General features: G+C 41.8%; 3 protein-coding genes across 4 annotated transcripts; 1 reads left to right on the top strand and 2 right to left on the bottom strand.

Annotated features, from left to right (window-relative positions):
• The first annotated feature begins 121 nt into the window (after positions 1-121).
• On the top strand, positions 122-4,962 carry LOC106743685 (protein SERAC1-like). Of its 2 annotated transcripts, none has more exons than XM_014617773.1 (16): positions 122-583; positions 667-794; positions 885-1,085; positions 1,278-1,405; positions 1,591-1,701; positions 1,973-2,108; positions 2,192-2,335; positions 2,422-2,679; positions 2,760-2,958; positions 3,038-3,199; positions 3,358-3,485; positions 3,600-3,752; positions 3,812-3,958; positions 4,100-4,166; positions 4,393-4,502; positions 4,771-4,962. In XM_014617773.1, exons 1-16 carry the CDS (start codon positions 330-332, stop codon positions 4,812-4,814), a joined length of 2,370 nt encoding a protein of 789 aa, XP_014473259.1. In that variant the 5' UTR covers positions 122-329; the 3' UTR covers positions 4,815-4,962. The 2 variants fall into 2 exon arrangements, with proteins under 2 accessions (XP_014473259.1, XP_014473260.1); XM_014617774.1 differs by having other exon boundaries at positions 4,393-4,482.
• A 29-nt stretch (positions 4,963-4,991) lies between these two features.
• Positions 4,992-12,878, bottom strand: LOC106743684. Its single transcript, XM_014617772.1, has 10 exons — positions 12,695-12,878; positions 8,280-8,723; positions 7,319-8,207; positions 6,659-7,228; positions 6,268-6,583; positions 6,121-6,191; positions 5,726-5,919; positions 5,539-5,666; positions 5,286-5,465; positions 4,992-5,200 (listed from the first exon to the last, which is right to left on the bottom strand). Exons 1-10 carry the CDS (start codon positions 12,765-12,767, stop codon positions 5,024-5,026), a joined length of 3,042 nt encoding a protein of 1,013 aa, XP_014473258.1. The 5' UTR covers positions 12,768-12,878; the 3' UTR covers positions 4,992-5,023.
• A 3,081-nt stretch (positions 12,879-15,959) lies between these two features.
• On the bottom strand, positions 15,960-26,496 carry LOC106743690 (transcription elongation regulator 1). The gene is made up of 18 exons (XM_014617782.1): positions 26,203-26,496; positions 25,527-25,785; positions 25,291-25,380; positions 24,922-25,116; positions 24,100-24,343; positions 23,751-23,969; positions 23,470-23,673; positions 22,870-23,143; positions 22,562-22,794; positions 22,338-22,498; positions 21,998-22,206; positions 21,750-21,900; positions 17,469-17,915; positions 17,199-17,408; positions 16,855-17,121; positions 16,678-16,755; positions 16,381-16,604; positions 15,960-16,300 (listed from the first exon to the last, which is right to left on the bottom strand). The coding sequence occupies exons 1-18, from the start codon at positions 26,358-26,360 to the stop codon at positions 16,297-16,299; spliced, it is 3,627 nt and encodes a 1,208-aa protein (XP_014473268.1). The 5' UTR covers positions 26,361-26,496; the 3' UTR covers positions 15,960-16,296.
• Positions 26,497-26,644: the final 148 nt, after the last annotated feature.

Raw genomic sequence — 26,644 nt, forward strand, 5'->3', positions numbered from 1 at the left:
CGATAGGCCAACGTCATAGTTCCGATATTTGGTCTGTTCTTTTTAGCTACACTGCTGAACTGGTCCAATAAGTTAGAATGGCACAAATATATTTTGTACGCTGTATATACTCACGCTTCAATATGTGTAAATTTCTTAAATCAGTGCAGCCAGCTAAAAACAAACAGACCATATATGCTGATGATTGCAACCGATATATCAGATTGGCTGATTTTTTTGTGCCTATGCAACTATTCTAGTGTGTATGAATAGGCGTTAAGATATGAAACAGCGGCTATGTTCTAAAATGCAGTGCTGAAAATCCATAGTTCATGTTACGTATACTATAGATGTTCAGCACTGGCAATGAATATTGGAATGCGACCGATGTCGACGGTAGTAAATTGAGAAGTAAGGTATACGTTTTCAAAAGTTTCGAAACTGTTAAATGTCTCATCATCACAATTTCGAAATTTAATCCCGCTTCACCTGCTCCTTCATTAAATGCGCACGAATGTCCGTTGTGTCATACAATGCGCGTACAAATCTATAAAAATTATGTACGTTACTTGAAAACAAGTAGTACTTGCGTTGTGGTATTGGGGTAAGTTGATAACAACATTCAGGATTGCTCGAAAAGTTTCGACGGTTTTTTTGTCGGTGTATAGTTGTAGTTTCTTTTTACAGAGGCTTTTGGTATTTGTATCAGCTGCGACAGATATCGCAGATCGTTCGGTCCACCGTGAACACGAATGTGTTAAAGTTGGAGGAAGTGCATCCGCAATACATTTACATAAATGACCCTCTATTTAAAGGTAATTATTTTTATAATATGCAACATAACACTCGATATATTTTTCATAATTCTTGTATATATACTACTATGTACCTTTTCGATTGATCAGATATCCTCATGTTCGGGAAGGATGAGGATTTATATAGATCCGCACTGGAGAAACCGCGAGGTCTTGGTGACATTTTAATGAAATGGTGGAAGGTGTACAGTCATAATTTAGCATACAAGTTGCTGTACATGGCTCAACATGGGGATAAAAATGAACGATGTAAAGCTGTGACTGTCCTTGGTTCTCTATCCTATTTAAAAAGTACGCTCCCTATTTGTTTACATATTTTAGTGTCATTGTAAAAGAAAGAAGGATTTTTTGTAGAGCTGTTTCCTCAAAACATGATAAATTGATCTTTCTCAGCTTCTTGTAGAAAGGTCTATTTAAAGTATACGTGAATAAATAACAATAGTAAATTAAATTACAATATTATATGCAATATATGATTTTTAGATTGGCAATATTGTCATTTGGCCCAAATGTTGGATGCTAAAACAGCGGTAGCTCTTGCAAGAATACCAGATGTTAATTTACAGTTCTTTCTGCAACCACCATACTATCATATACAATATAAATTACATGTATGTATGCAACATGAATGCTTTGAGAAACTTGAAAAAGAAAAATACACTAAATATATTCGTACCATGCATAAAAGGAAAAAGCGTAATAAGGAGATGTGTGTTTACATGTTTTAAGAATATTTTGTTAGTTTTGTGAAAACATATTTTCCCATATTAACAAGTAAAATAATTCATCTTTACAGGATATCTTAGAGAAAATACACTCATTGCTGTTACTTTTGGATACACTATGTAATAAAACGCATCCTTGCCTGACACAGTTTCTCAGCAAAAATTTCAAAGATTTGCATCGAGTAAGTATATGGTAATGGATATTGATAGATGGAGATAAGGTCAATTATAACACAAGAAGACTTGATGAATGAAACGGAGAAAATTTAATATGTGCAATTGGAGTGTCATTGTGCAAAGTAACGAATAAATGATGGTTACATTTGTAAAAATGTCGCCACTAGATCACCTTATTTCTGACATATATATATGGCGTTGCAATTTAGTATCACCATCTGTGATAAATATTATTATCTCTTTTTACTCAATTAGTAATATAAAGCATTTTTCTAGGATGGTTTTATCTTTGATCACGATTTGACAAGTATGGGCCTTTTGGCAGCACCAGTGACAATTTGGGATAGCACTTTACTCAAGTGTTGCGTTCAATCGATCTGTCACCATTCTTCTTTAGAAGAATACAGCAAACGTGAGTAAATACCAGAAATACCCGTGCGTAATTTTACAAAGTGATTTAAGCTTTGTTGATCTTGTTTAATTTGTGAACTTTAGACTTGGTCGATGCCGGAGCTTTGCCAATACTAACAGCGATAGAAAAAATTTGCAAAGACGATATAGAAATGTGCATACTGCTTGCGAGAATAATATCCAATGTGTCTCTTCACACTGAATATTTGGAGAAAATCTTTGAATCCGGTAAGACATGCTTATACTAATCTGCCTGTAATGTAAACGTGCGCCACTACATTGTTGAGATACATAATAAAACTGCTTTCGACAAGGATGGATCGGCATATTGTCACGTTGGTCACGTAGCGACGATATTCGTTTATCGGCTCAGGCTCATCGCGCATTAGCAAACTTAGATGCAGAGGCGAACGAAGGAGCGAAATATCCACGGCGTATTTATCTTCTTCATCCTTCGCACAGAAATCATGCAACCACAAAGATGGATGTTGTGTTTCTGCACGGGCTACTAGGTGGAGTTTTTGTTACCTGGAGACAACGTGATGCTGACACCTCTGCACTCGGAGTTGTAGGTTGTAGATTCGTATAAACACTAAGACAACAATTTCTCTTTTCCTCATTTTATTAATATTTTTTTTTTAACGGATTGTAGATGACACCACTCCGAGGCAAACTGCGGATTACTTGTCTACTATGATTGACGATGATCGCCCTCAAGAATTCTTCAAAGACCTAGCTCGCGATCTACAACTGCGCGAATGGAAGAAGATAGGCCACGACTTTGAAGTAATATTGGAGGATTGCCCGCAAAATACCAATTCTCGCGCTAATGGGCCTTACTTTTGCAAAGGGTATCGCATGTCTCTACATTTTTACGTGTTTCACATCGGATTATGATCAGTCGTGAATTTTCACACGCAGTATTTTCAGGAATGATTCCTGCATGAACAATGGCCCGGAACTTGCGTCTAAAACGCAATGTTGGCCGAAAGACTGGTTGCCTATGGACGTACCGTCCTTACGAATCATCGGTATCAACTATGACACAAGTTTGTCTATGTGGACTCCTTTCTGCCCAATAGAGAGCATGAAGTGAGCGTTATATTTCGTTTATTTATTCGCTCCTTTACGAGATACTTGCTTCATTCCTCCTAAGCTTGAGAGGCTGGTTGAATATGTATCGATGATCCCGTTTTGATTTTATATACATATACATTTTATATACATATATATTTTTTTTTTTCTCCTAGGAGCACTATCAAAGAGAGGAGCGAAGAATACATTACCAAATTGATAATGGCAAATGTGGGACAGCGATCTCTTGTATGGGTCAGTCACTCGATGGGCGGGTTGTTAGTTAAAAAAATGCTTGTAGAAGGTAAGTTGAATTTGCACGTGGTTTTATACGCGTAAATGTGTATACTAATATAAAATTCCCGTTGTATGCTTTTATCTGCTGACATGTGATGCAACCGTGTTACTTGTTCTGTAGAATGGAAAGCTGGGGACAAGAACGGCATCTGTAGGAATACCAGGGCTATCGTATTTTACAGTACCCCTCATCGAGGCTCTCATGTGGCGGCTTTGAAGCAGACAACGCAAATATTGGTATGGCCGACGGTCGAAGTTCAAGAATTACGCGAAGGTAACGGTACAACGTTTCACCTGTCTACGTCCAATTGACACGAAAGTAACACGTTTCAGAATCGCCGGAATTGTTACAACTTCACGAAGAGTTCCTAGAGATGTTGAAGGAACATCACATAGAGATTGTGAGTTTCGGCGAAACTAAGTCTACGCTCGTAACTGCGCTCAAGTTATCCTTCCAATTCGTCAGTCTTGATTCGGCAGGTAACGCGAATTACTCGCAATTGTATTTGTGTCGCTTGTTCGTTGATGGTTTCTTGATAAATGTAACTTGTCGAGATTTGTATCGTTACAGAACGAACTATCGCGCAATACTGTTGTGTTACTCGTATATACTTTTTTCAGACCCTGGAGTGGGGGAGTTCTTTGAGATTCCGCAGGATCATATATCGATATGTAAACCAGCTAGCAGGTAAAAGTCTGGAAGTAGTGATTTGAATTTTCTTCATGTGATGTGAAAAGCACTATTGATAAGGATCGGCGGTATTATCGACAAATCGAATTTGTTCTTGAGACTTTTTTCACTGGCCAATGGTGCTTCGAATACATGCATGTCCGTCGAATGTTGTTACCTCCTCCCTCTCGTGTACAATTAATATCGGAAGTAATACAATACTATATTTTCTGTTTTCAAATAGGCAATCCTTCTTATACCAGAAACTTTTGAGTGTGCTCAAACGCCAATTTGGTAATCCTCAGGAAGAGGGGAAAATACTTTCGTCGATTAGGTATTTACTATCTTTACCAAGTAAGTTACTTTAAACTTGTATATTACGAACATTTTGTATATTTTTGTATGAAAGAGATCGAGGGAATATGCATGTGACCATTTATTGTAAAAGGAGAAAAAAGAAAAACTTGATAGATGACAATCTGAATAATTCGGTCGATTCATTGAGTTCACCTTACTGTTCGATTGATAGAAAAGGGATATTAAAAAGCGAGTATAGAAAGAGAGGGAGTACAAAGAGTAAGGAACAAAAATGAATAAATTCAATAACAAGAGATGACGGTAGATTTCAGCTTGCAAAGCGGCAGATGTGAACACAGAGAAACGTAATGTTAATACACCACATAGAAGAATATAAAAGATAAGAGAAATGCATGAAACGCTGCCTGTACATGGAGACGCGGCGATCGGTGTCGAAGGCATCGCGATGCTGTTGGAAGAGCAGGTTGATCTGTTGTCGATGCTCACCCAAGGTGCCGAATAAATGAAGTAAAATTGATACAGTGGTAGGAGAAATTGCTGTTTTATTGCCGTGAAATTTAGAAATTGGTGTCGTAATCGGGATGGTGACGGCTCGACAAGTTTGTAGTACTGTCGTAACCACCGTATTTGCTGCTGGTGTGCGATGGATTGTAATAATAACCATTCCACTCGGATCGCCAACTATCGTACAAATTATACTTCTTATTGTCCTGGAAAGGTTTATCAACCAGAATCTGAAAAGGCGTAAATAGATCAAAGTCCAGTTAACTGTTCGCGTCTAACGCGACTGATGCGCAAACACGCGTTAGAAAAGCTTACCTTATTAGACGTAGACTCGAAGGACTTGTCGTTCCAAGAAACGTCGGGATCGGTCCATATCGTGTGTACTGGTTTCGAGTAGTCGTTCGATCGGTGACTGGATGTGTGTTTCACCACTTCCTCCTCGTAAATCGTAGACATGGCTGGCTTCAGTTTTGCGCCGTTTTGTCTATTGACGAGCTGATAAATGATCTCGCTTACTTTCCGTTCTTAATATGCACACAGTAAGGCAATAAGCGAATGTTGCACTCACCACAGACACACCGAACACGATGATGAACAATAAACCTCCAACACCTATCACTATTACCGCAATGGCCCACTGAGGTATCAGCCTATCGTCTTTCTCAATATATTGTGGCGTGCTCAATTTGGGTATCACTGCGGAAAATAACGCAAAAATATCGATCGGTCAGGTAGTCGAAGACAGATTGACGTACCTACGAAGTCTGTGTATTTAGGATCGATGGTAAAAATTCCCATCCGTAACGCGCCCTTTGTGCTAGTCTCGTTCCACCGATTGCTATTGTACGTTCTGAGCGAATCGTGGAAAATAACTTTCAACTCTTGCGTGTTAACTCGTTGCTGTAAGTCGGCCAGTTCGACAAAGTAGTCTACCAGGATGCTACCTTGACTGAAAGCAACGATTACACACATTCGTGTCAAGAGAGTCTAGATATTTGGAACGTTTAGAATAGAACGAAATTATACGAAATTATTGCCAAGAATTCTCTATAATTATAAAGAATCGGATGAATGAATAATGACGATTGCAGAGCCGAAAGTCGACATTATCACGTCGGAGCGGTGATCTAGAAAATTGAGAAGTGAATACCTGAAGGAATCGATCCTTATATTTTTGTACCATTTCGTTAGAACGGTCGATTTCGAGAATATAAAGTTCATCTGAAAAAGGAAAAGTCTTGGGATATTACGACGAGTATAAACGACGAGTAAAAGAGTAATCGCGCGGTGACAACACCTCTCGTTCCACTTGGCTCGCGAGCTCTTGCCACTCGCGAGTATTTCGATCAAACAGCTCCGGCAGCCACGTGGCGTTCCCGATGATGCGAATCGTGCCCGCGACTTCGCATTCCTCGTCGCAGACACCGGGTGTCGTCGGTCTCGGTGTGGTCGTTGTCGTCGACGTTGACGATGTGCTCGAGATCTCGTTCGTACTGGGAATGAGCGACACGTTCACGGACGCTACCGTAGCTGTTCGCGCAGCTTCCAGCAACTTTTCGATCGAGATCGGTGTGGTGGATGGTGTCGGCCACCCGGTGAACTCTGTGGTAGCTCTGAGATTTCGTAGTTGGAAGCACAAATTAGCGTGTATGAATTGTTGAACGGCAATCTCGCAGCTAATCGCTTACCTAGTCGGCCATCCCTTCTGTATTTTAGGCGTCACTGTGCCTGGACCATCTCCACGCGGAGCTTGCGGGGTGGTTATTTTGTGGATCGGTTTACGACCGCCCGGTCTGCTAGGGAATACAATTTTCAAGCCACTGGTTTTCTTCGTGGTAGGCGAGTCTGTCCGTTCCGTCGTATTTCGCTCACCGTCGCGCTTGCCATCCGGCTCCTTCTTCTTTTCACCGTAATCCTTGGGCAACAAGGCGGAGAGGTCGACTTTGGAAGACGCGAAAAGATCTTGGATGGACAAGGCAATTTTCTCCGAGGAAGTGCTACTTTTCGCCGTTGTCGTCGTCAATGTGGTACTCTCCAGCTTGGAGTCTCCCTCGATCTTCCGCTTGCCGTAATTGGCTGGCAAGAGAGACGAAATGTCGACCTTGGCGAGAATGTCGCTCAAGACAGAACTCTCAGCTGTATCCTCTTTCTTCAGCTTGTATCCCGCCGGTAAAAACGCGCTAATGTCTTGGACGGCAACCGTCGATTTTGTCGTCGACGGTGTCGTTGGTGCTTCCGTCTGCCGCGAGGAAGGCCACCTGAACAGTAAAGTACAAACTGTAATCTGACAATAACGAGATAAGAGACTAATCATTAATAGAGCGACTAAATGAAGTAAAGAAAGGGACCTGAAATTGATTCTGGGAGAGGCCGGTGTAGTCCCTCTCGACACGTAATCCCGAGGCAGCAAGCCTTCCAGATTGTCGAGCGTGGTCTCCAGCCGTGGCTTCGCCGTGGTGTGATTCAGTCTTTTGTCGCCGTAACGTCGCGGTACAAATTTCCCCGGGGTGATCTGCGTTTTCGCTGTGGTGGCGGTAAATTTCGCGCGAGTCGTGCGCTCTCTTTCAGCCAGTACGTCCAACTGAAGCGTGTTGCTCCGGAAACCCCCGCCGAGTATAGCAGCCGGCACGAGATCGCCGGAAAGCTTCGACTGTGCCCAGTCGAGCTTATCGATGATACTCTCCGTGGACTCGGACGGAGATTGAGACGTCTTCTTACCGTCGGGCGATCCGCCCTGCTGCTCCACACGATCCATCACAGCGGGAAACGGCAAGAAGCGCGCGCCCGATACGCTGCGGCTGGTTTGCACGGAAGCGAGGATCCTCGACGAGTCCTCCGTGGTTACCTCCGGAGTTAAGGGTTGTTCCGACGACGGTGGCGGCGCGACTTGTTCGGTGGTGCGCGGCGAGGACGTCGTCGGCACCGATATCGTACCGTTCACCACGCTCTTCGTGGTTACGACGGAAACTACAGCTTCACCTATCAAGATGGAACTGTCAAAGGAGGTGTTGTTGTTGAGCCGCTTTTCCACCTCCTCCTCGGCATCGAGAAAAGCAAAACTCTTGTCGCTGCCCTCCATAGACGAGCCTTGTTCCAAATCGCCGTCTTCCTTCTCGCGCGACGACGCGGTCGATGACGGTCGGTGAGGGATATCCTCGTCTCTCTTTGCAGAATCCTTCTGACCCGTAGCGTCTTCCTCTTCGGACTCTGCGTCTGGATAATCGAGGTTTTCTCCATCTGGTACGGACAATCCACGTAAAAACAGAATCGATCGTTGCGTCGATATTCGGTCATCGAACCGAAACTTACCTACGGCCTCGTATCTGGAACGATTTTCGTTCTCGTACTCATCGTAATAATAATACGTATTGTCATACTGATTTGTCGAGGGGTCTTCGAAATAATCTTCGTCCCTGGAATTGTCTTCCGCCTCAGTATTGGACATGTTAGCTTCTTTCATCGGAGATTTCTCTCTCCTTGCTGCGCCAACCGAAGGATCTTCCTTCTCTTCTTCCTCTTTTCCTCGCTTATCTTCGTATTCCTCAGCGTCGTACGTTAGCTTAGGTTCCTCCTCCTTCTCTTCGTCGTCTCCTCCTCCCTTCGACGTGTCCATCACGTTGTTCTCGTCCGGCGAATGTCCCAACGATGCATCAGCCTCGTTGCTCGATGGGGATGCAGCATTTCGATCTTGTTTCTCGTACACCGAATTCGTTGGTATCAGTTGCGAGAGTTTGTCCCATGATCGAATCGTTTCTACAAATTGACGATGAACAATTTCACAGAAATGTCATTCCTCAGAGTGCTCTTTTAAAGTTCCGAATATAGCGGAGGTATTCGTCGAATTTATATACTCGATATCTGCTAAAAGTTACTTGCACGAGAACTTTTGTTTCCACCTCTTTTTTTTTATTCTTATTACTGCAATCGTCTTCCGTCCCGTAATTTCTGATTAATTATGAAATAAATGTTTGCGCGGCGACCGAGATAAAATGTCGTTCTCTCCATTTCTGTCCGTTTTTAAGATACTACGAGCAACTTCGGTCGATACGTAACGATTCAATCTCAAATTCTCACTCTTTGTTATTCACGAACGGATCTAAGTCAAATTACGTTTCGTTAATCTCGCCGAGTTCTTCTTACATCCGTAAGTGTGCTTTCGTACGATGCACAGTTATGAAATTGATCTCTTGCAGGAAAAATTGTCGATTATTCAACGTGGTAAAAGTCGGGAAATAGAACTAATGTATATTGTAACGCCAAATGAACTCGAAGAAATTTGAAATTGGAGGCTCTGCGCGCGATTTAATTTCCTCTAATTTGGAGACTCTCGAGATTACACGATTTCTACTTGACCCGCCTACGGCTTTCTCTTCGACGTTGTAATTCGCGATTGAAAAACGCTTCATTGTGATCGTGTATGTATTTATGAGGAGAAGCAAACTTCGGAGCGACCGGCAGAATGATTTATGACCGTTTCCGCGGACCGATCACGCGGCGGGGGCATTTTTACCATAGTGAATTATGCGGCTGTAAATAATACTGCGATAATATATATTTCCCCCAACGAGGCCGACTAATCAGTTGGAATTAATAGATCGGCATGAAGTGAGTATAAATTTAAGGCGGGGTCTCTCGTTGATACATCCTTAAGATTGTGAGCAGCGTTGCCTGTAATAAAATAACAATTGCGCAAAAGGAACGATCGAATAAGATATTGAGACGGAATATTCGATATTTATTCCTCGTCATCATCGCGGAGACCTTGAGGAGACACGGCTGTCGAAGAGAATTCATTTCCCTCAATAAAATCGTGAATTAAATTTCGGTCAATCGACGTCGTTGGCGCATTATCGTGATAATGAAATCAAAGCCACACCTTACGCCAGATATTATCGTGAATATTACGTTCGAACGTGATGAAATCGCGGTAATAGATAATCCTCGGCACTAACGCGCGGTAAAGATCCTTGCTCTCAGCTTGCTTTCGACTGGTAAAGGATCGATGCCGAAGGCGTTCATTCGCGATTTGCCGAATCTAAAGTCTGGCTCGCTCGCGAACGATCCATTTTCTCGGAGCGCGCCCTCCAAATGCCATCGTCCCACGCGGGACGGATTTTGAAAGGAGTTGAATTTTCCGCGCTGACGAGGATCAACCGAGAGAGACAATACTATGAGAGCGTTACGAGAGATTATTACACACTTATGTAACTCGCGCCGACTCGCAAATATCTCGCGCAATTCAGCCTGCATTGTGAATAGACACGGCAGTAAAATCCGATTTTGTACGCGTGTTTACGAGATTATTCGGAATGTTTCGCACAGTTATCCGAGCGAATATTTCTCAGCAACGCGGCGTCCTCAATAGCGATATCAGATCGCGCAATTCGTTTAGTTAGCTTCCCGTACGATACTTTCACGACCACGGATAGGAAGTGGCCGAAGTGTAACGGGTGTGAAAAAGGCAACCGACCGTTCTCCTTTCGATCGTCCTTCGGCTCGTAAGCCAATGGGTCGCGCGAATTCTTAGATCGCGCCTCTATACATTTGTACGCAACGCCTCGCGTGCCGATACACTTTTAGCCTAGCCGCTTTCTACGAGCTTGTTGTTCGCTTTATCGAGATATGAACGGAACGATTACGTATATATTTATTGTACACACGTATCTCTCTCTCTCTCTCTCTCTCGCGTGTATTACATATAGCACTTTCTACAGATCCTGTTTTTCTCTCCAAGATTGCAAATCGCGCTCGGAGTTACTTAGCTTACGTCGCGATAATATCGTCGATATTTTTTTTTCTCTTCCTTTTTTCTTTGTGCGATAACAGTGCAACAGGGAGACGAGAATTCCACCAACGAAGAAAATCCGTTGAAACTTTGCCACTGACATTTGAGCGAGGCCACGCACATGCAAACTTACCGCGCGAGAGCTCGTTCTCTTTCACACGCGGTCTCTTGAAGGCGAACTTTGAAAGCCAATGCTTTTTACTACTTTGTCATTGTACGCAAAGAGACTTATCTGTGAAGAATTTCGACTTCTTCTGCGCGATCCTGGTGAAAATGACATGTGTGTACGTGGAGAATACGCGTGCACGAGGTGCTACTTTCTAGCTCGCTCGTACGGAATGCTAGACGAGTTCTTTCGACGGACACGTAGTCGTATAATCGAGCGAATAATATGTACGATGATGAAACGTCGCAATATATTGACAATCGTGCCGGGATATCTAGATTTCGATACCTGGGGGTCTCATGTACATCGCGCGATTTTATTAATCGTTTAATGCGAGTAATGTTCCAAAAGGTAACGAAAGAGCAGCGGCTGAAATGGACGAGCAATAATATAGCACATGTTAAATATGTGTAATGCGTGTTTCTCCTAGATTTCATCCCCGCCACATAATTCGTATGATTGTGTGTGAACTTTCTCTAAAATGAAGATCTCGAAGGCCGCGGTTACTCTCGAGAGATTAGCCACTCATACGTTATTATACTTTCTCAAGTTGACGGTCTTATTTTTGTGGATGGAATTTTCCAATTTTTATCCATCCTAACGAGAAGGAACAAATACAATTTGTGTGACAACTTTTGGACGTGAAATGAATGAGACGAAAGTAAAAAGGGAGACGTACGATCCCAAGTGACGGAATGTTTGAGAAAAAAACATGATAATGGAGGCCGACGCATTCCTGATTTCTTTGCGTCAGGCTTTCTTAATCTCGCAATTTCGCTCGCGATGTTGCGAGACGTCTCCGATGACCACCATCCGTGGAGGATCGGTCAGATTGCACTGAGAAAAGGCGTTATTCCTCTGGGAAATGAGCCGCGCGGGGAAGGTCGTTATTTCACAACTCGTCGATGCTCCGAATTCCTCGATCACTGTTCCGTATCGCGTACGTGCGAGAAACGGAAAGGATGTCTGATGTTTCTTCCAAGCCTGTTTCAACCGCCCGAATGAGTCGCAATCCCTTTGAATTTTCTCGTTGCATATATTATTTCACGGGCGGCGTCAACGCTTTGGAATGCGCATTTTTGCATCCTTTACACCTCATTAAAGCGACCTGAACGTGGAAGGTCGTTCGTTGCTACCAAGCATCTTTTATTACACACACCCGCGCGATATCGTCCGAATTCCCTGTATTTAATATCGCGGCAAAGAGGAGAAAGGTGTGTTGGGCAACACTGATCACATGACGCGGGGACTATTTTAGGATCCGAATAGTGCGTTCACTTTTCATAACGATGAGGAAGAAAGAACGACGCGTTAGATCTCGCGCGAGAGACCGTTTCGTCCAGAGCTCTCACAGATTGGATAAAGCAAAATATAACGAACAATCCATCCGTGCGATAACAACAAAGAAAAAAATTGCGGAAAGATTGCGCTACTCGCATTAGGCTCGACGACAAGTCCTACGCGGCAATTGTATCGCAATTCTATTGTGCCGCGCTGTACTTACAATTACACGCCGAAGAGACCAACATTGGCTTGTGTTCATGTGATCCATTTTCGAGTCGACCGAGCTCAAGAATGTGCAGCGGGAAAAATAAGAACGGGATGTTACTTGCTTATTTTCCCACGACGGAAAATTCGATCGCGAGATCGATTACGTGCTTGTGTACGCGAGAACTTTTGCTTGTTTGTCCGACATTTCCCAAGTAATGACGGAATCGTAGCCCCTCCGAGAGACGTCCACAAAAGGCTGTCTCGTCGACGCGGCCTTTTTACCTTCTGGCCGAGCGGAGACGACGAGCAGTAAGAGGAGGACCCGCGAGGCCGCGGTGCATCGCCCTGGCGACATCCCTTCGCGATATGTCCCGCGATGTGCGATCCTCTTCAGCTCATCGCGTTCGATACCGTTAACCGCGCACGAGAAGGAGCGCCCGAGCACGGCGCGTTCGCGAGCACGGCGCGCTTGTCACTGGATAGAAAGCAAAATCCCACTTTCACTCGACTGCGAGCAGGCACGTCGAGGCCGCCAGGATCCTCCGCCAGTTCTCCCTGCCAACCGTTCCCTTGTGAAATCCCCCTCTCCGCTGGATCTCGCCGGTTTTGCGCGTTTGGTGGCTCTCCCGATGACAATGCTTCTCGCACCGACGACGTCCTTAACAATTCTCTTTTCCCGCAGATTGCTGAGAGAATTGTAATGCGTGCGATATTATTCAATCGGAACCGATCGAGTCTCATTGCTCACGACCGACATTTCGAGTCTTGTGCATCTGCGTTTTTGCGTCTCTTTAATGGACGAAAAATCCTCCGAATGACGACATCGCCGTCTCTATGGTTAATCCGCGGGCGTTATTGGCTTTTGGGAACTATCCTCGGCCGATAGCTTCCGCTATGGTGAATCGTCTTCCTCGCTCGAGAGTGTTTGACTAACGTTGCACCGATTTCTAAATTTATACATCCGTAGAGAGAGAAGAGACAGTTCGCGAATTGTCTCTCACGAAAACGTTAGAAAATGTTCATGTGTCATGCGTATATTTTTTCTTCAGTTGTGTAAAACATGCGCTCTCACTTTACGATAGCCGGCGTATTGAAACACGGAGAAGATATTGTTGATTCGCGAGGATAAGAGGAGTATTACGCACCAGAGCGACGAGAAACAGGATTCGTACAGGCCTGAGAATCGAATTTCAGGGTCCTGCCCGACGGTACTTCCCCCGACCTTCAAGCAGGCCTTCGCAAAAATTTGCTCCGTCCTGTTGCCACCCGTTCGTTAACCCTCACCGGTGACCTTTACCGGGCCGCTCACAGCATCGAATGCAGATCGATTTCTACAACAAAGAGAGAAATGCGAAACAAAAAAGAAAGGAAAAAAAAGAACTTTGCAAAGTCGAAGGAGCCGGGGAAAATTTGACTCTCATCGATGACTCTATAATGATATATATCGTACGCGTTCGATACAACGCTTTTTATTTTACAGCTGTTCGTTGATAAAAAAATGTAAAAAGAGCTCTGCCAAGACACAAGTCGGATGAATTTCATAAGGATTCCGTGAGAATCGCACGTGAAACTGCTCTCGATTGTTTCGTACGCGCTGACGCAACGCTCCCGACTTCGAGGAGTCGTTTAACTTACCAATTTATATTCTTATCGACGTAGCAGGAAGTGCAATGCGCACTATATATAGCGTACCGCGTAGCGGTACAATGTGAAAAATATATCGCACGAGTATCTATGTAGACATTTTTTTCTTCACATTCGGCAACGATATTTATCAACAATGCGATAAATATTACAGGCATGTACACAAATTTTTTTCTTTCGCTATTTACACATGTTTACTTTATTATAATTCGAATTTTTTACGCGAAACATATATGCAACATAAGCGTATAATATCGAAAACACGATTTGACGATGATGCAATGGACACATCAACTGAAATGCTAAATTTTTTAAATATTTATAGTTCTCAAATACTGTTATATTTTTTCTGAGAGAATGCGCGCGTAAACATGTGTATAGTGTTCTTACCTTTCAATCAGTCTCAATTATCCTTGACATTGAAATTTTCAAGAAAAGCAGGTTCTATGAGTAAGAATGTATACCCAGCGTTGAGGTCTCCGATATTGAAATCTAATGTCAAATCCAGCATTGAAGTCACCAATACTTGTTACTACTAATACCACTATTACTACTACTACTACTACTGCTGCTGCTGCTATTATTGCTATCTTACTATTATTATTACTTATTTCTAGTTATTTATTATATAGTTTAGTTATTTATTATATACTGAAGAAAGAGAATGAAAAGTTCATTCGAACTGTCGTTGAATCGCGCGTAACCCAACCTCAATTCTCTATCAAAGACGATAGTAGTGACTCGTAGCGGAGATTCCAGAACTACATTGTTCAACGATTCGCTAAGCAAATAAATCTACCTGTGCCATCTAGCGGTGTCGTTTCCAACAAAAACTCGACCTGTTACTTTTATTAATATTTCAGTCTTCACTGCAAGCTGCCACCGGAGAATCGAGATTATAATACGATTCAATGATAAGGCAGACATTTTTTATGTTCAAATAATACGAGTCGGTAGTAAATTAGACACACCCCCCGCTTATAATATAATTACAAATTTTTCTCTAGAATATGATATAAAAATATACGTGTTTCTTCTTTTCCTCATTAAATGGGGTAATTGAATTAATCGATAATCATAGGACTATATACAGGCCTAACCGTCTTGAGGGTTGAGATATAACGGTAAAAAGGTGGATTTTTGCCTTTCGGCCTCATGTTGGGCCTGTTCCAGGCCGATTACCATCATGAGACATGACTTAATCGAAAGCAAATTTAAAAAGGAATAAAAAAAAAACAAAAAAAATCGAAGGTGGTGTACTTTGCGAAATTTCGATTTTAAACTTAAAAATCTCAAAATAAGGGTGAAAACTACCCCCTAAAATTTTATAAATATTTTTTTCTGATTCTACGGGAAAAAATGCTATAAAGTTACAATGGTTTCAGATTTTTTTTATTGGCACGACGACGACGACGAGAATTAAGAAACTGGTAGTCGAAGCAAAAATTCGAATTTTATAACTGCCATAGAAGCTCATAGTGTGGGTCAAAAAATCCGAAAAAATTCGACAAATGTTTTCTAAAATAGTACTACCGATTGCCATAGGTTTCGATCAAATCTAATTTTTGAGCGTACCCCTTTCACATGACCCATATATATATATATATAGGTATATTTTCTAATGATTTTACAATATAGTTACTGGTTTGATTGTAAGAAAATCCGTGCGTAGTTTCCTTTATTCGACACACAACCCCCGTCCCTCCCCTCTCTCAATTACTCCACTTTAATTTACATCAATTAAATGATTCGAGTATAGAATTTACACTTTGCGCCGTTATATAAACGCAAAATAACAAATGTTTCCTGATATTACTGACGTTGCTCTTCAAGTAGGGTTTAATATTATTCAACAAACAATATGCTTGTATTACAATATCTCATAACGCAACACAATTCCAGCTATACGTATATAATTGGCGTTAATTTTATTGAATTCTATATAGACAATAATAAACTTGCGTGTATATAATACACAGATCGGCACAATAGACTTGACACACAAAATTGTGCCGTTCTACAACTATGAAATGAATCTAAAAACGTAATCATCACTTAGGCATCATTAATTGATCGCCTAGCGAGTTCCGCTGGACGCATTACCTATACACGGCGCTCAAGAATGGTGCAATTTGTGCTCTAAGGCTATTATGACGATCTGTGCACATCCAGATATAATTATAAATTTATCCTTCTGTTGCCACATCGGCAGATGTATACCATGTTTCGATGCTCAACATTCAACTGAAATAAGAGATAAAAGTTTAGAGATCGTAGCTAAAGGGACAAAACGATCTTCTTTTTTTCTCTTTCGTGAAATTTACTTTGTAGTTGGTCTTCTGGATGGCTCCGAGGCAGTAGGAGGTGGCGGAGGACCTCTACGCGCCAGCTCTTCCAGATAACCCATCAGCAGACGGGTACGCTCAGCAGCCGCGGCTTCGAGTACGAGGAATCTCCGGTCCTTCCTTAAAATTTCCTCAATTTCTGCCAAACAAGCACTATTTTCCTGAACTTTTTTATACGTCTTGTCGGTGATTAATTTCGTCTCCTGGAAGTTTTAGCTTAGTTAGCAACTTCAGTTTCGCAAGATGTATCAATCGAACGATATTAGTTGAACGCACCTGCAAAAGTTCCCGAAAATCCGCCTTAGCAGCAACTAGTTTGTCTTTGATGTATTCCTTGAATTCCTTCTCACACTTCTAAAACGACAAGATAACGCGATTAATGAACGAAGAAGATTCGCCGAAATACTCGCTTTCACAGAGCTAATTCAATGAAACTGCGTTATCGTGACATACTCGGTCGCTAGAAGAAAATTTTAGATATCTAGGGTCATCCTTGAGCAATTTTTTGATGTCCTTCCAGGATGCTGTCAACTCGGTCGAAGCTCCCACCTCGTCGAGCACCTCTCGGAATTTGTCGCGCTTCTTGCGGCCCAACTGTTCGATATGCTCGTTAAATAGTCGTTCCTTTTCTTCGCGATCTAAACTTTCGGCCAGTTCCCATCTGTGGTCCTTCCTCAGTTGTCGTTTTGCCTCTCTCCATGCCAGATCGCCGTTTCTCACCTGCAAATCAAGACACAGTGTGTTGCCTCTCCAGGTCTGTCAAGTGTGACGAGGAGGAGCGTGCAAAGGATACGAACCAAGTCGGCGAGAAGGGCGCTAAAATGTTGAACAGCCTCAGTATGGCGGTGATGCTGCCTCTCTTTATCCCTGTCGCGAAGATGCGTAGCAAGGGTTCTCTGTACTTCCTTTTCCCTCTCGCGAATACTAACTTCCGCCCGTCTTTCCCGTTCTCTCTTCTGCTTCTCACGATCCTCCTCCGAATCGGAATGGTCGTCTCCGTCCTCCTTCTAAATGAAGGGAGAAATTCAGCTGGCGAGCGAACAAGACGAAAAGTTAGATAAACTTACGTCATTGTCCTTTTTGATACTCTTCTCGTCACTCTCCTCGATCTCACCGCTCTCTTTCTCTACAACCGCCTCCTTCTTGTCCTTTCCATTCTCCTCGGTGGGTGCCTCGCTCCTACGTTGCTTCTTTTCCTTTGTACTATCTTTGTCAGTTTTGTCCTTGGTAGATTTGGCGTCTTTACTCCTGTCCGATTCCTTACGGTCTCTGTCCTTCTTCTCCGTCTTGTGATCTTTCTCCCGGTGCCGGTGATCTTTGTCTTTCTCCTTCTCCTTTTTCCGCTCATCCTTCAGAATGCGAACGTAATCTCTAAACCAATCCTCTCTCGTGCTCGCCGATTCTACGACTCTGTACCTCCAATCCGTTTCCAACTTTTTCTTACATTCGCTCCAGTGCGAATGCCTGTCGATGTCTTTGTGCTCACGCAGCATCGCAATGAATTCCTTTTTCACCTGAAAAGCATTTATCGTAAGAGTTTTCATCGCCGAGGAACGATCACCGCTTGCTTACGTACTATTATACAATTCTGCTTTTTTTTTTTTAAGATGAAATTTTCTTGGCTTTCTCTTATCATGCAGGCTTTTAAATAGTATTTCCAACCAATTATTACACGCTCAGCCACATTACACAATCACTTTTATATAGTTGTAATATATAATGATTTGTAATGTGGAGATCAAACTATTTCAACTTGCAAACCTTTTAATTGGTTTTCAAACTATATTTCATTAGGGGTAGAGAAGAAATTCGTGTTCGCGTTCGAGTCAGGAGATATCACAACGTTAAGGGCTCTATATTTGTCGGATTTTTTTTGTTCTTAACGAAATAAGAGCTGGTGGCTGAAAAAAATTACACTCATTATTCCTGTAAAAATGATTATTTCGGAACCAGTCATCATTAAATCCGCCGATTCAATCGAAATTAACCAATCGTCGCGCTACGAGTAATCACGCTTGCGTATCAACGTGTATTTTTTTCTTTTCGCCTTTAATGATGACTGGATGTGTAAGATAAGTAAATGTCTAACTGCTGTCCTTGCTGAAACGAAAAAGTAATGGTTAGTACATTATCATTAAACTCCGAAAAAACATTAGAAGCTCGCAGCCGTCCAAATTACGAAACGAGTTTCTCTTTAATTTCTTTTTTTCTCCTACTCATACTAAAATACCTCTCGGAGAGCTGATCGCTATCTTGGCGATAGCGTTACGAATCTCGTAACACATCGCGTCAATCTTTTACAAATACTGCAACGCTTTTTCCTTCACTTGGTGTGTGTGGGTGTGTATGTATTTTTGTGTTTGATGGTACGTCTTTTACATAAAAAATAACCATGGTCGTTATTGAATTGGTGTTATCTTCTTTAAATAGCGCACCTCTCTCTCTCCTAAGCTTCGATACTTGCAAATCATAATACTGAAAGCAATTAGAGCGAGCAAAATAAGTTGTAACAGAGAGAGATTTTCAAACTGTTCGATCTACGCGAGAGAAGCCTAAGAAATTAGTCCCCGGCACAATTTTTCTCCAAAGTCCCCATTGCGTAATTTGTATAAACGACCGAAATATCTCGTGCGACAGCCATAATGTTTTTGTCGTGTTGAGAAGATCGTACTTGCAAGTGACGATCGATCAAAAAATGATTACAGCTCAGATGCTGGCACATTTTCGTCTCGATATTGCCATAATGGTCGTTACTCGAATCCTGATCCTACAAAGAATTTCGATGCAGTAAGAAGCTCGTGTGCCGCTCAAGCAACTTCTTTATCGAGTGAAATCTCATAAAGATCCACTTGTATTACTCTTGTGACAACGGTAGTCAAGGTTCTCAGAAGAGTATAAACCAGATTGCTTTATAAAAATGCACACTCATTCTATTATGCCAATCTAATTCCGCTGGGATAGTCAAAGATGCAAGGTTTAAGTTCTTTTCGCCACACTGTCGATCACGAATCGTTTGTGTATATTGATTTGACCGTTGAAAAGTTTCGTGTGTAAAAGCTCAAAAGTGTCTCTGTACATCTAGCTTGACGTATTATGTATTGACATAAGAACAATAAAAGAATGGATAGTAATCTGTAATTTTTTTTTCTTTGCATGTGTGTGTGTGTGTGTGTGTGTCTATATATATATATANTATATATATATATATATATATATATATATATATATATATATATATATATATATATATATATATATATATATATATATATATATATATATATATATATATATATATATATATATATATATATATATATATATATATATATATATATATATATATATATATATATATATTGCATATGTATACGTATTCATACATGTGTGTGTGTATATACACACACACACATACATGCATACATATATACATGTACACAAACATACACACACACACACACAAACATATATGTATGTACGTGCACAAAGTGCACTTTACACAATGATAGATGTATGCGAAAAAAAATATGTCGATTGACACTGTCGATAAACGAGACCATGCTGAAAACACATGAAATGTCAACGAAAAGCATGTAAACCGGCAGCTTTACAGAATGCACAAAAAGAGAAATGTATATAATTTCGTGTCGTAGGTGAATTTGTTTTTATGTCCATACACTTGGTAAAAGTCGAGTGGTAGCATTAGAATGGAATGTTTACAATCGGGATAAAGTGTGAAAAAAACTGTAGTGGAAACTAATGCTACCTCGGGCACTTACAGCCCTTTTGTCAAAGTGAATTTACGTGAAGTTTCTCAAATTGGTTTTGACTCTGGGGAAAGTTAATCTTTTGAAGTAACGAGGATTACGAGTAATATACAAATACCGAGTTTGTTCATTCTCATGACTCTGCTTTGGAGTAAAGAATGCGGCGCGCGAGGGTGTGCCAACTGTGCCACGCAGTGTAGGTGGGGATGGTAGATGACATCATCCATGCCACCAACCAGCTTCAGAACCGAGCCACTCCACATACGGAACCTGTCCTGCCTGCCTCCTGACTGAAGTGGAGAGTTCAGAACACATAAGTATATAAGGAACCGTCACATACTAAGATTTTATTCTCTACATCTCCCATCTTAGAGCTACAAAAACTTTTCTCTATCGAGCAAATCTATCGGAGTAGAGAAATTTTATTATTAGAGAAATATCTCCTGGTATATGTGTTCTTCGCAGCCATTATAATTTAGGAATTCATATTTCGTAATTTTTTACAAGTGGAACAAAATAATAACATACCTATGGAACCTGAAAGAATAATTCATTATCGCTGCAAAAGTAAACTTCATTAAACATTATCATTAAACGTATATCACTCTCCTATCTAGAACGCTTTGCGTCTATAAATCATAATTTTATTCTTATACCATCGCGCAAAGCCTCGCTTAGTAATGGGAAGCAATTCTTGGAAAGTACACAATCAAATGATATATAATTATCTAAATGTAGGAACGAAGTGCCGAATAATTATACATATTCAGCCGCAACTTATCGCGAATGTAGCATGTAGTAATACTACATTTATACATGCCGCTTTGAGTATTCTTCTCGGGCAGCATTTATTATCGGGAAGCTTTACATTCGTTAGAAAGAACGACACCTGCCTGGGATGGAGGGAAGAAGGAGCAGGATTTTTATCGGATGAGGCTAAAAAGGAGTAGAGACGCTTTCTTTCCAAACGTAGAGGATTTATGTACACATTTATACGTAAGATGTAACTCTACGATTGAGATTGAAAAACAACACTTGTCAAGGTGAGAGAGAGAGAGAGAGAGAGAGAGAGAGAGAGAGAGAGAGAGTGTGTGTGTGTGTGTGTGTGCGCACGCATAAAAGAGAACAAAATTTACATCGATATATCTTTTGATAGTCTTTCGGAAATAGTCTATATGTACAAAAATCAACATATGCGAAGGAAAGGAGTGAAAGTTCAATAAGACAGAGTTTGTGAGAGGATAATTTGTCATCAATAATAGAGATTGTCTGTTTTACTATTAATAAATTAAAGTTGAGCCTCTATTGACAACAAACAAGTGCAAAATTATTCAAAAACGAAAAGAATAATGTACATAAATCCTCTATGCAGTTTACATATGCGTACATTTCTGGCAGGATCTTGAAGGAGATACATGTCGCTAGAATGCTTGTCTCACTTATCGCATAATCAAAGACCGTTAAAAGTATTTCTAAATTAATCATTCATTCACATTATTAATGCATGTCCTGAAAAATGTCTCTGGCATTGTCACAAAGAACGATTTCTTTTTTATAATGGTGTTAATAAAATAAAAATACCTGTTCGCGCTTGGCTGTTTTTTCTTCTTTCTCCCGCTTTCGCACTTCCAGAAGATATTCGTTGAAAAGGCTTTCTCGTTCGCGCATCTTTTCTACATTCTTAAATCGTTCATCCCTTCCGTGCTTTTGAGCAAAATCGCTAAATGATGATCTACAAAACAGAAAAATTCACGTTTTCACAGTCGAGAGTTCTCTACTCGCGCGACGTATCGGTGAAACGCGCGTTCTAATACATTAAACATACGTACTTTCCATGTAGTCCAGCTTCCTCTAGAAGTTTCTGAAATTGTTCCTTCCGTTCCTTCATCTTATTCCTCTTTTCTCGCCTTTCTTCTTCCGCTCTCTCCTTCACGTACTTTTCGAAAACCTGTTTCCTTTCTTTCGACGTCAAAAGCAAGTAGCGTGGATCGAATACAATCTTGTGTAGTTCCTTTTCCCAAGTGCTAAATGCAGATACCTAAACCGACACAACGATATCCAGCAGTCGCATCGGATTTACAGAAGAGCAGCAGCCAATCGCGCTGGTAGTCATCAACTACATTACATCACGCGTAATAACCGTCTCACCAACTGTATGTATGTACTCACATCTTTCTCCGCAAGCATATCTCTGAACGACTTGATCCTGGTCTCCAACGGAACTATCGCTCTCTCCCTGGCTGCCCTTACCTCGGCTTCTATCGCGGCCTCTTTACCGATGTCGATAGTCTTCTTCCCTTCCTTCTCTTCCTCTTCCTTCACGGGTGTACCTGAAATATAACATAGAGTTGGCACAAAAGAATCGGCACGATTGTGGATGAGTTTCGTTCCACCTTTGGCATCATCGAGTTTCATTTTCTTCGTTGCTGACGGCTGATCATCGTCGCTACTTTCGCTGGTATCTGATTGACGTATCGGTTTCGCCGGACCGACTGCATCCGGTGGAGTCGCCACCATCTTATCTACATCCTGACGACCAATAAGATCATCCGGCCTTTCCCAGACCGATATCCGCGAGGATGGGTTGTAGAAAAATACCCGCCCGTCGCCCGTCCAAACGACGCACCTTTGCACAGAATATGTTCGATAAATGATATGGTGAAATGGATGGAGAAATAAATATCTCGCATATCATACGTACCACGGTGTTCCAGGCACTGGCGTACTAGAAATTGGTCTAGACTTGTCTTGAGGTTTCGCAGGCTCCTTCGCGGCGTTCTCCTCCTTCTTCGGCTTACCGTTATCCGCGCTATCCTTTGTACTATCTTTGGTGTCATGAGCGTTCTCCTGCTGTTTCTCTGCTTTGTTAGATTCCACCGCGGTATTGTTACTGGTAACGGTAGTAGCCGTAACAGCAGTGGTGGTAGGTACAGAATTAGCTTCCTCATTTTTTTGCCGCAGAGCCAATTTTGCATCTGACAAATTGTCGCAAAGATTTCAAGTTTACATCGGGCTGTCATAGACGAATGGGGGAGGGGAGTCTGTGATGCCTATTGTTCACCTGCCGTTATCATAAGAGCGAGAACAACTCGCCGCCGCGTACACTCTTGTTGTATTTCACAAAGTTATCGCGAGAAGGACAATTGTTACGCAATATATAGAGCAAAGAGATAACGCATGACTTTTCTCGCTCTTACTCTCTACTCCGATAAAATTTACCCGTTTGTCGTAAATACATTATAGAATCACAGATTAGACATCGATTGTGTGTATATACGCGCAATAACGTCGTGTTACATACTTTCCAGATCCTTTAGAGCTTGTGGCTTTTCCCACACTGATTCCCCGGCTTTGCTATTGTAATAATACAATCTGCCATCCGGAGCACGATGCTCAGTCCAAACCATAGCGGATGCCACCAGTTCAGAGTCAAGTTGCGCCAATACAGCGGGATCCTCGGCAGGCGCTTGAGGTGCCATTACACCGTGGGGCATTTGCGGCATACCTGAAATATGATACGTCGGGCTGTACATTTTTTCGCTTCTGTCATTTCGCCTTTTTTTTATCCTCGGTATACGTTACCCCAGTTCGCTTGCGGCGGCCCGTAACCCCCGAAGGGTTGGAAACCAGGCGGCGGCATTCCGAAAGGCGCTGTCCCGAATTGCGTAGCAATCGGACCACCAAACTGATTTGGCATTCTATGTTGCATAGGAATCATATTCGGAGGTGGTTGCATCATGTTTGTATTTACACTCGGTGTATTTATCGGTGGCGTATTAGCAACTGTCGTGGGTGCTGCACCTGACGATTCAACACATTTGACTCGATATTTTATAGCTTTATCGCTAGGACAGTATGTATTTCATATACCAAGCAAAGATACTCGAAAGACTTAATCAATTTGGAAATGTTGAGTTAAACACCCCATTACCGTTAGACTGATTTGCTTCAGATGCCTGGTTGCTGACGTCTGGCGTGTCGTTTAATGTAGGAGGTGGTCCAGTGCCAGGAGGTGCTGTACTTAATTGATTAATGGCATCCGTGTTATTAGAGGATGATTGTTCACCCGATTGCGAAATTCTATTTTCGCTAATTTGAGTCGGTGTGCTACTTGACGAAGTAGGTGTGGTAGAGCGTGCGGCTTGTTTCGACGCACCATGTACTAACTGTTCTAACTGCAAAGCAAGATATACAAGTTTATTCCGGACTAATCATGTCAATCGTACAGATTGACAGCGCGTGGAATTTCTACGACACACTTTGGATGATAAGCTGTGTACGAAAATCGCAATACGGTCGTTCAGACGCGTCATAAAAATCAAATAAACTGATATTTCATGCGCTGAACATGTAATTTACGCGATATTCATTTGTTTTTATTGATGCTAGGCAATACGTAGCTGTATTGCAAGAGTTGGAGAGAAAATATATCAGGAACTGGAGTTTGCTGGAGACCTTCTCCGCTTGCCGAGTGACTGTTTTTACCACCGAGCGAGCTACCTAGACTCCGAGGCGATATATTCTCTCTCATCTTTTTCTCCGACTACAATACGTTCACAAGGACATCATTTCAATGAGAAAATAAGTATTGAGCAAAATTTGTCTACGTATACGCCCTTTGCAAAGCTGAAAGGTTAACGTCAGAGAGGCCAAAATTTTCTAGTTACAAGACGAAATCATTTACAAAAACAACGGCAAAGCACAAAAGTGTTATATTCATGATGTTTGACAGGCCTTGTTAATTTTTACCGACCTGATCTTGCACCATGACCTTCACATTTGGTCCCTCTGGTTTAGTCCAGGTAGTGTCTCTCGTACGAATATTGTAATAATATGATTTGCCATCGGATGTTTTTGTCTCTACCCATACTTCTCCATTGAGATCTAAACCTGGAATGTTTGCCTGTTGCTGCGATTGTTGCTGAGGTGGTTGTTGTTGTCCTGGAATCTAGAACAGAATACATCTTACTTGGAAACCTGCTTTTTCAAATTTATCATTGCATATAGATTTTTTGCTGTTCAACTATAAATGCGTATTTTAGTCTACTAATCGTGCAAGAAAAAATGTAAAATCTCACAAGATGCAACATCTATAAATCATTCTCTGTTACATAATACTTACGCTATTCATGTTAGGAGGTCCCATTCCAGGAGGTGGTCCATATGGCCCTGGTCCAGTACCAATGGGACCATTCATCATATGCGGTGGTGGCTAAACCAATAATCAGATTTTACATTTATATATGTAGGATAAAGCCCTTGGGATAATTGTTATAACATTAATAATTACCAAAACTCAAAATCTAAATTAATATGAATCAAACAATTATACTATAAAAGTCACTAGATAATGTATACCATTCCTGGAGGACCCATTAAATTTGGAGGTCCCATTAGATTTGGTGGTCCCATAGGTCCCCAGCTGGGATCAAATGGTGGTGGACCTCGGAATCTTGGTCCAGCTGGACCAGGAGGACAATTTGGCCTTGGTGGACCCTCAAAAGGAAATCCATTGTTAGCTCCGCGAAACATTGGTCCTCTTGGCCCAAAACCTCTTCCTCGGAATCTTGGAGGTCCACCTCTCATAGGGAAATCAAATCCACCTCTGCCACGACCCCTTAAATTATTTTTATACGTTATGACTGTATATACTTATCAATATATCGTAGCAATAATTAAAAAAGGACACAAGCATCTTGAATGTATGCTTTTTATCGGTAAGAGCACCTTGAATATTCTCACATTTTAATATAAATAAATTATAATGACAGAGATACTTTACAAATAAATTATAATGTCATGTTAAATTCAGAAAAAGTCTCATACAAAGTGCTCGTTACGCTAAAATTCAACGTCTCGTTTATAGTCTATTAGGATGACGCGATGCAACAAGGGATGCTAATCGTACAATATTCTCCAAAAGAAAAGGGGATCAGCAGAAACGGCGGTGCAAAGATAATAATAAAATGTATACGAATTGGTCGTAGAAATTTCTCAACTAATGACGAGGGCATACGATCCAACGTATACGCACCGAAAACCACCACGGCCACGCGGCACGAAATGCCTGTATTCATCGCCGTCGTAATTGTACTCCTCCGTCTCCTCCATAGTCTCGTCATTATGCTCCTGCTCGCTGCTGGAGACGGGCTCGGTCGTAATCGCGGGCGGTTGCTCACCGCTCGCGTCCATTGTGTGGACAACTCGCGATAAAGACAAAATCGTAGTTAATAGAGATTCTTACACGCCCAGTTATCGCTTTTTTCTCGGATAGCCAGAAAAACGGCCGCAAACAAATCACTATTTTACGCGACGAGACCTGTAAACATAGTGCTGCCAGTAGTCTCACGGAAATTCCCCTAGGCGCGTCGGTATGGCCAACTGCTTGGTCTTTGCGAAAAGTTCGTTCGTTTTGCCTATTGGGCATCGAGGCTGCGTTCGCTCACTTGCTGTGTGATACGGGCCTGAGGCTGGAG

This window comes from Dinoponera quadriceps, unplaced genomic scaffold (genome assembly GCF_001313825.1).
Source record: "Dinoponera quadriceps isolate SergipeBrazil2010 unplaced genomic scaffold, ASM131382v1 scaffold1040, whole genome shotgun sequence".
Taxonomy (NCBI): Eukaryota; Metazoa; Arthropoda; class Insecta; order Hymenoptera; family Formicidae; genus Dinoponera; species Dinoponera quadriceps.

Coding starts and splice junctions, on each gene's coding strand:
- LOC106743690 (XM_014617782.1), bottom strand. CDS start 26,360: ATGGACGCGAGCGGTGAGCAACCGCCCGCGATTACGACCGAGCCCGTC. Junction 17,916..21,749: donor AAACAGCCAAGCGCGAACAG/GTATTTTTATTT, acceptor AATGCTTTTCAG/GTGAAAAAGGAATTCATTGC. Junction 17,409..17,468: donor GTATCAAAAAGGACAATGAC/GTAAGTTTATCT, acceptor CCCTTCATTTAG/AAGGAGGACGGAGACGACCA.
- LOC106743684 (XM_014617772.1), bottom strand. CDS start 12,767: ATGTCGCCAGGGCGATGCACCGCGGCCTCGCGGGTCCTCCTCTTACTG. Junction 6,192..6,267: donor CGAGCCAAGTGGAACGAGAG/GTGTTGTCACCG, acceptor TTCCTTTTTCAG/ATGAACTTTATATTCTCGAA. Junction 5,667..5,725: donor TAAATACACAGACTTCGTAG/GTACGTCAATCT, acceptor TATTTTCCGCAG/TGATACCCAAATTGAGCACG.
- LOC106743685 (XM_014617773.1), top strand. CDS start 330: ATGTTCAGCACTGGCAATGAATATTGGAATGCGACCGATGTCGACGGT. Junction 3,753..3,811: donor AGTTCAAGAATTACGCGAAG/GTAACGGTACAA, acceptor AACACGTTTCAG/AATCGCCGGAATTGTTACAA. Junction 4,503..4,770: donor GTATTTACTATCTTTACCAA/GTAAGTTACTTT, acceptor AGATGACGGTAG/ATTTCAGCTTGCAAAGCGGC.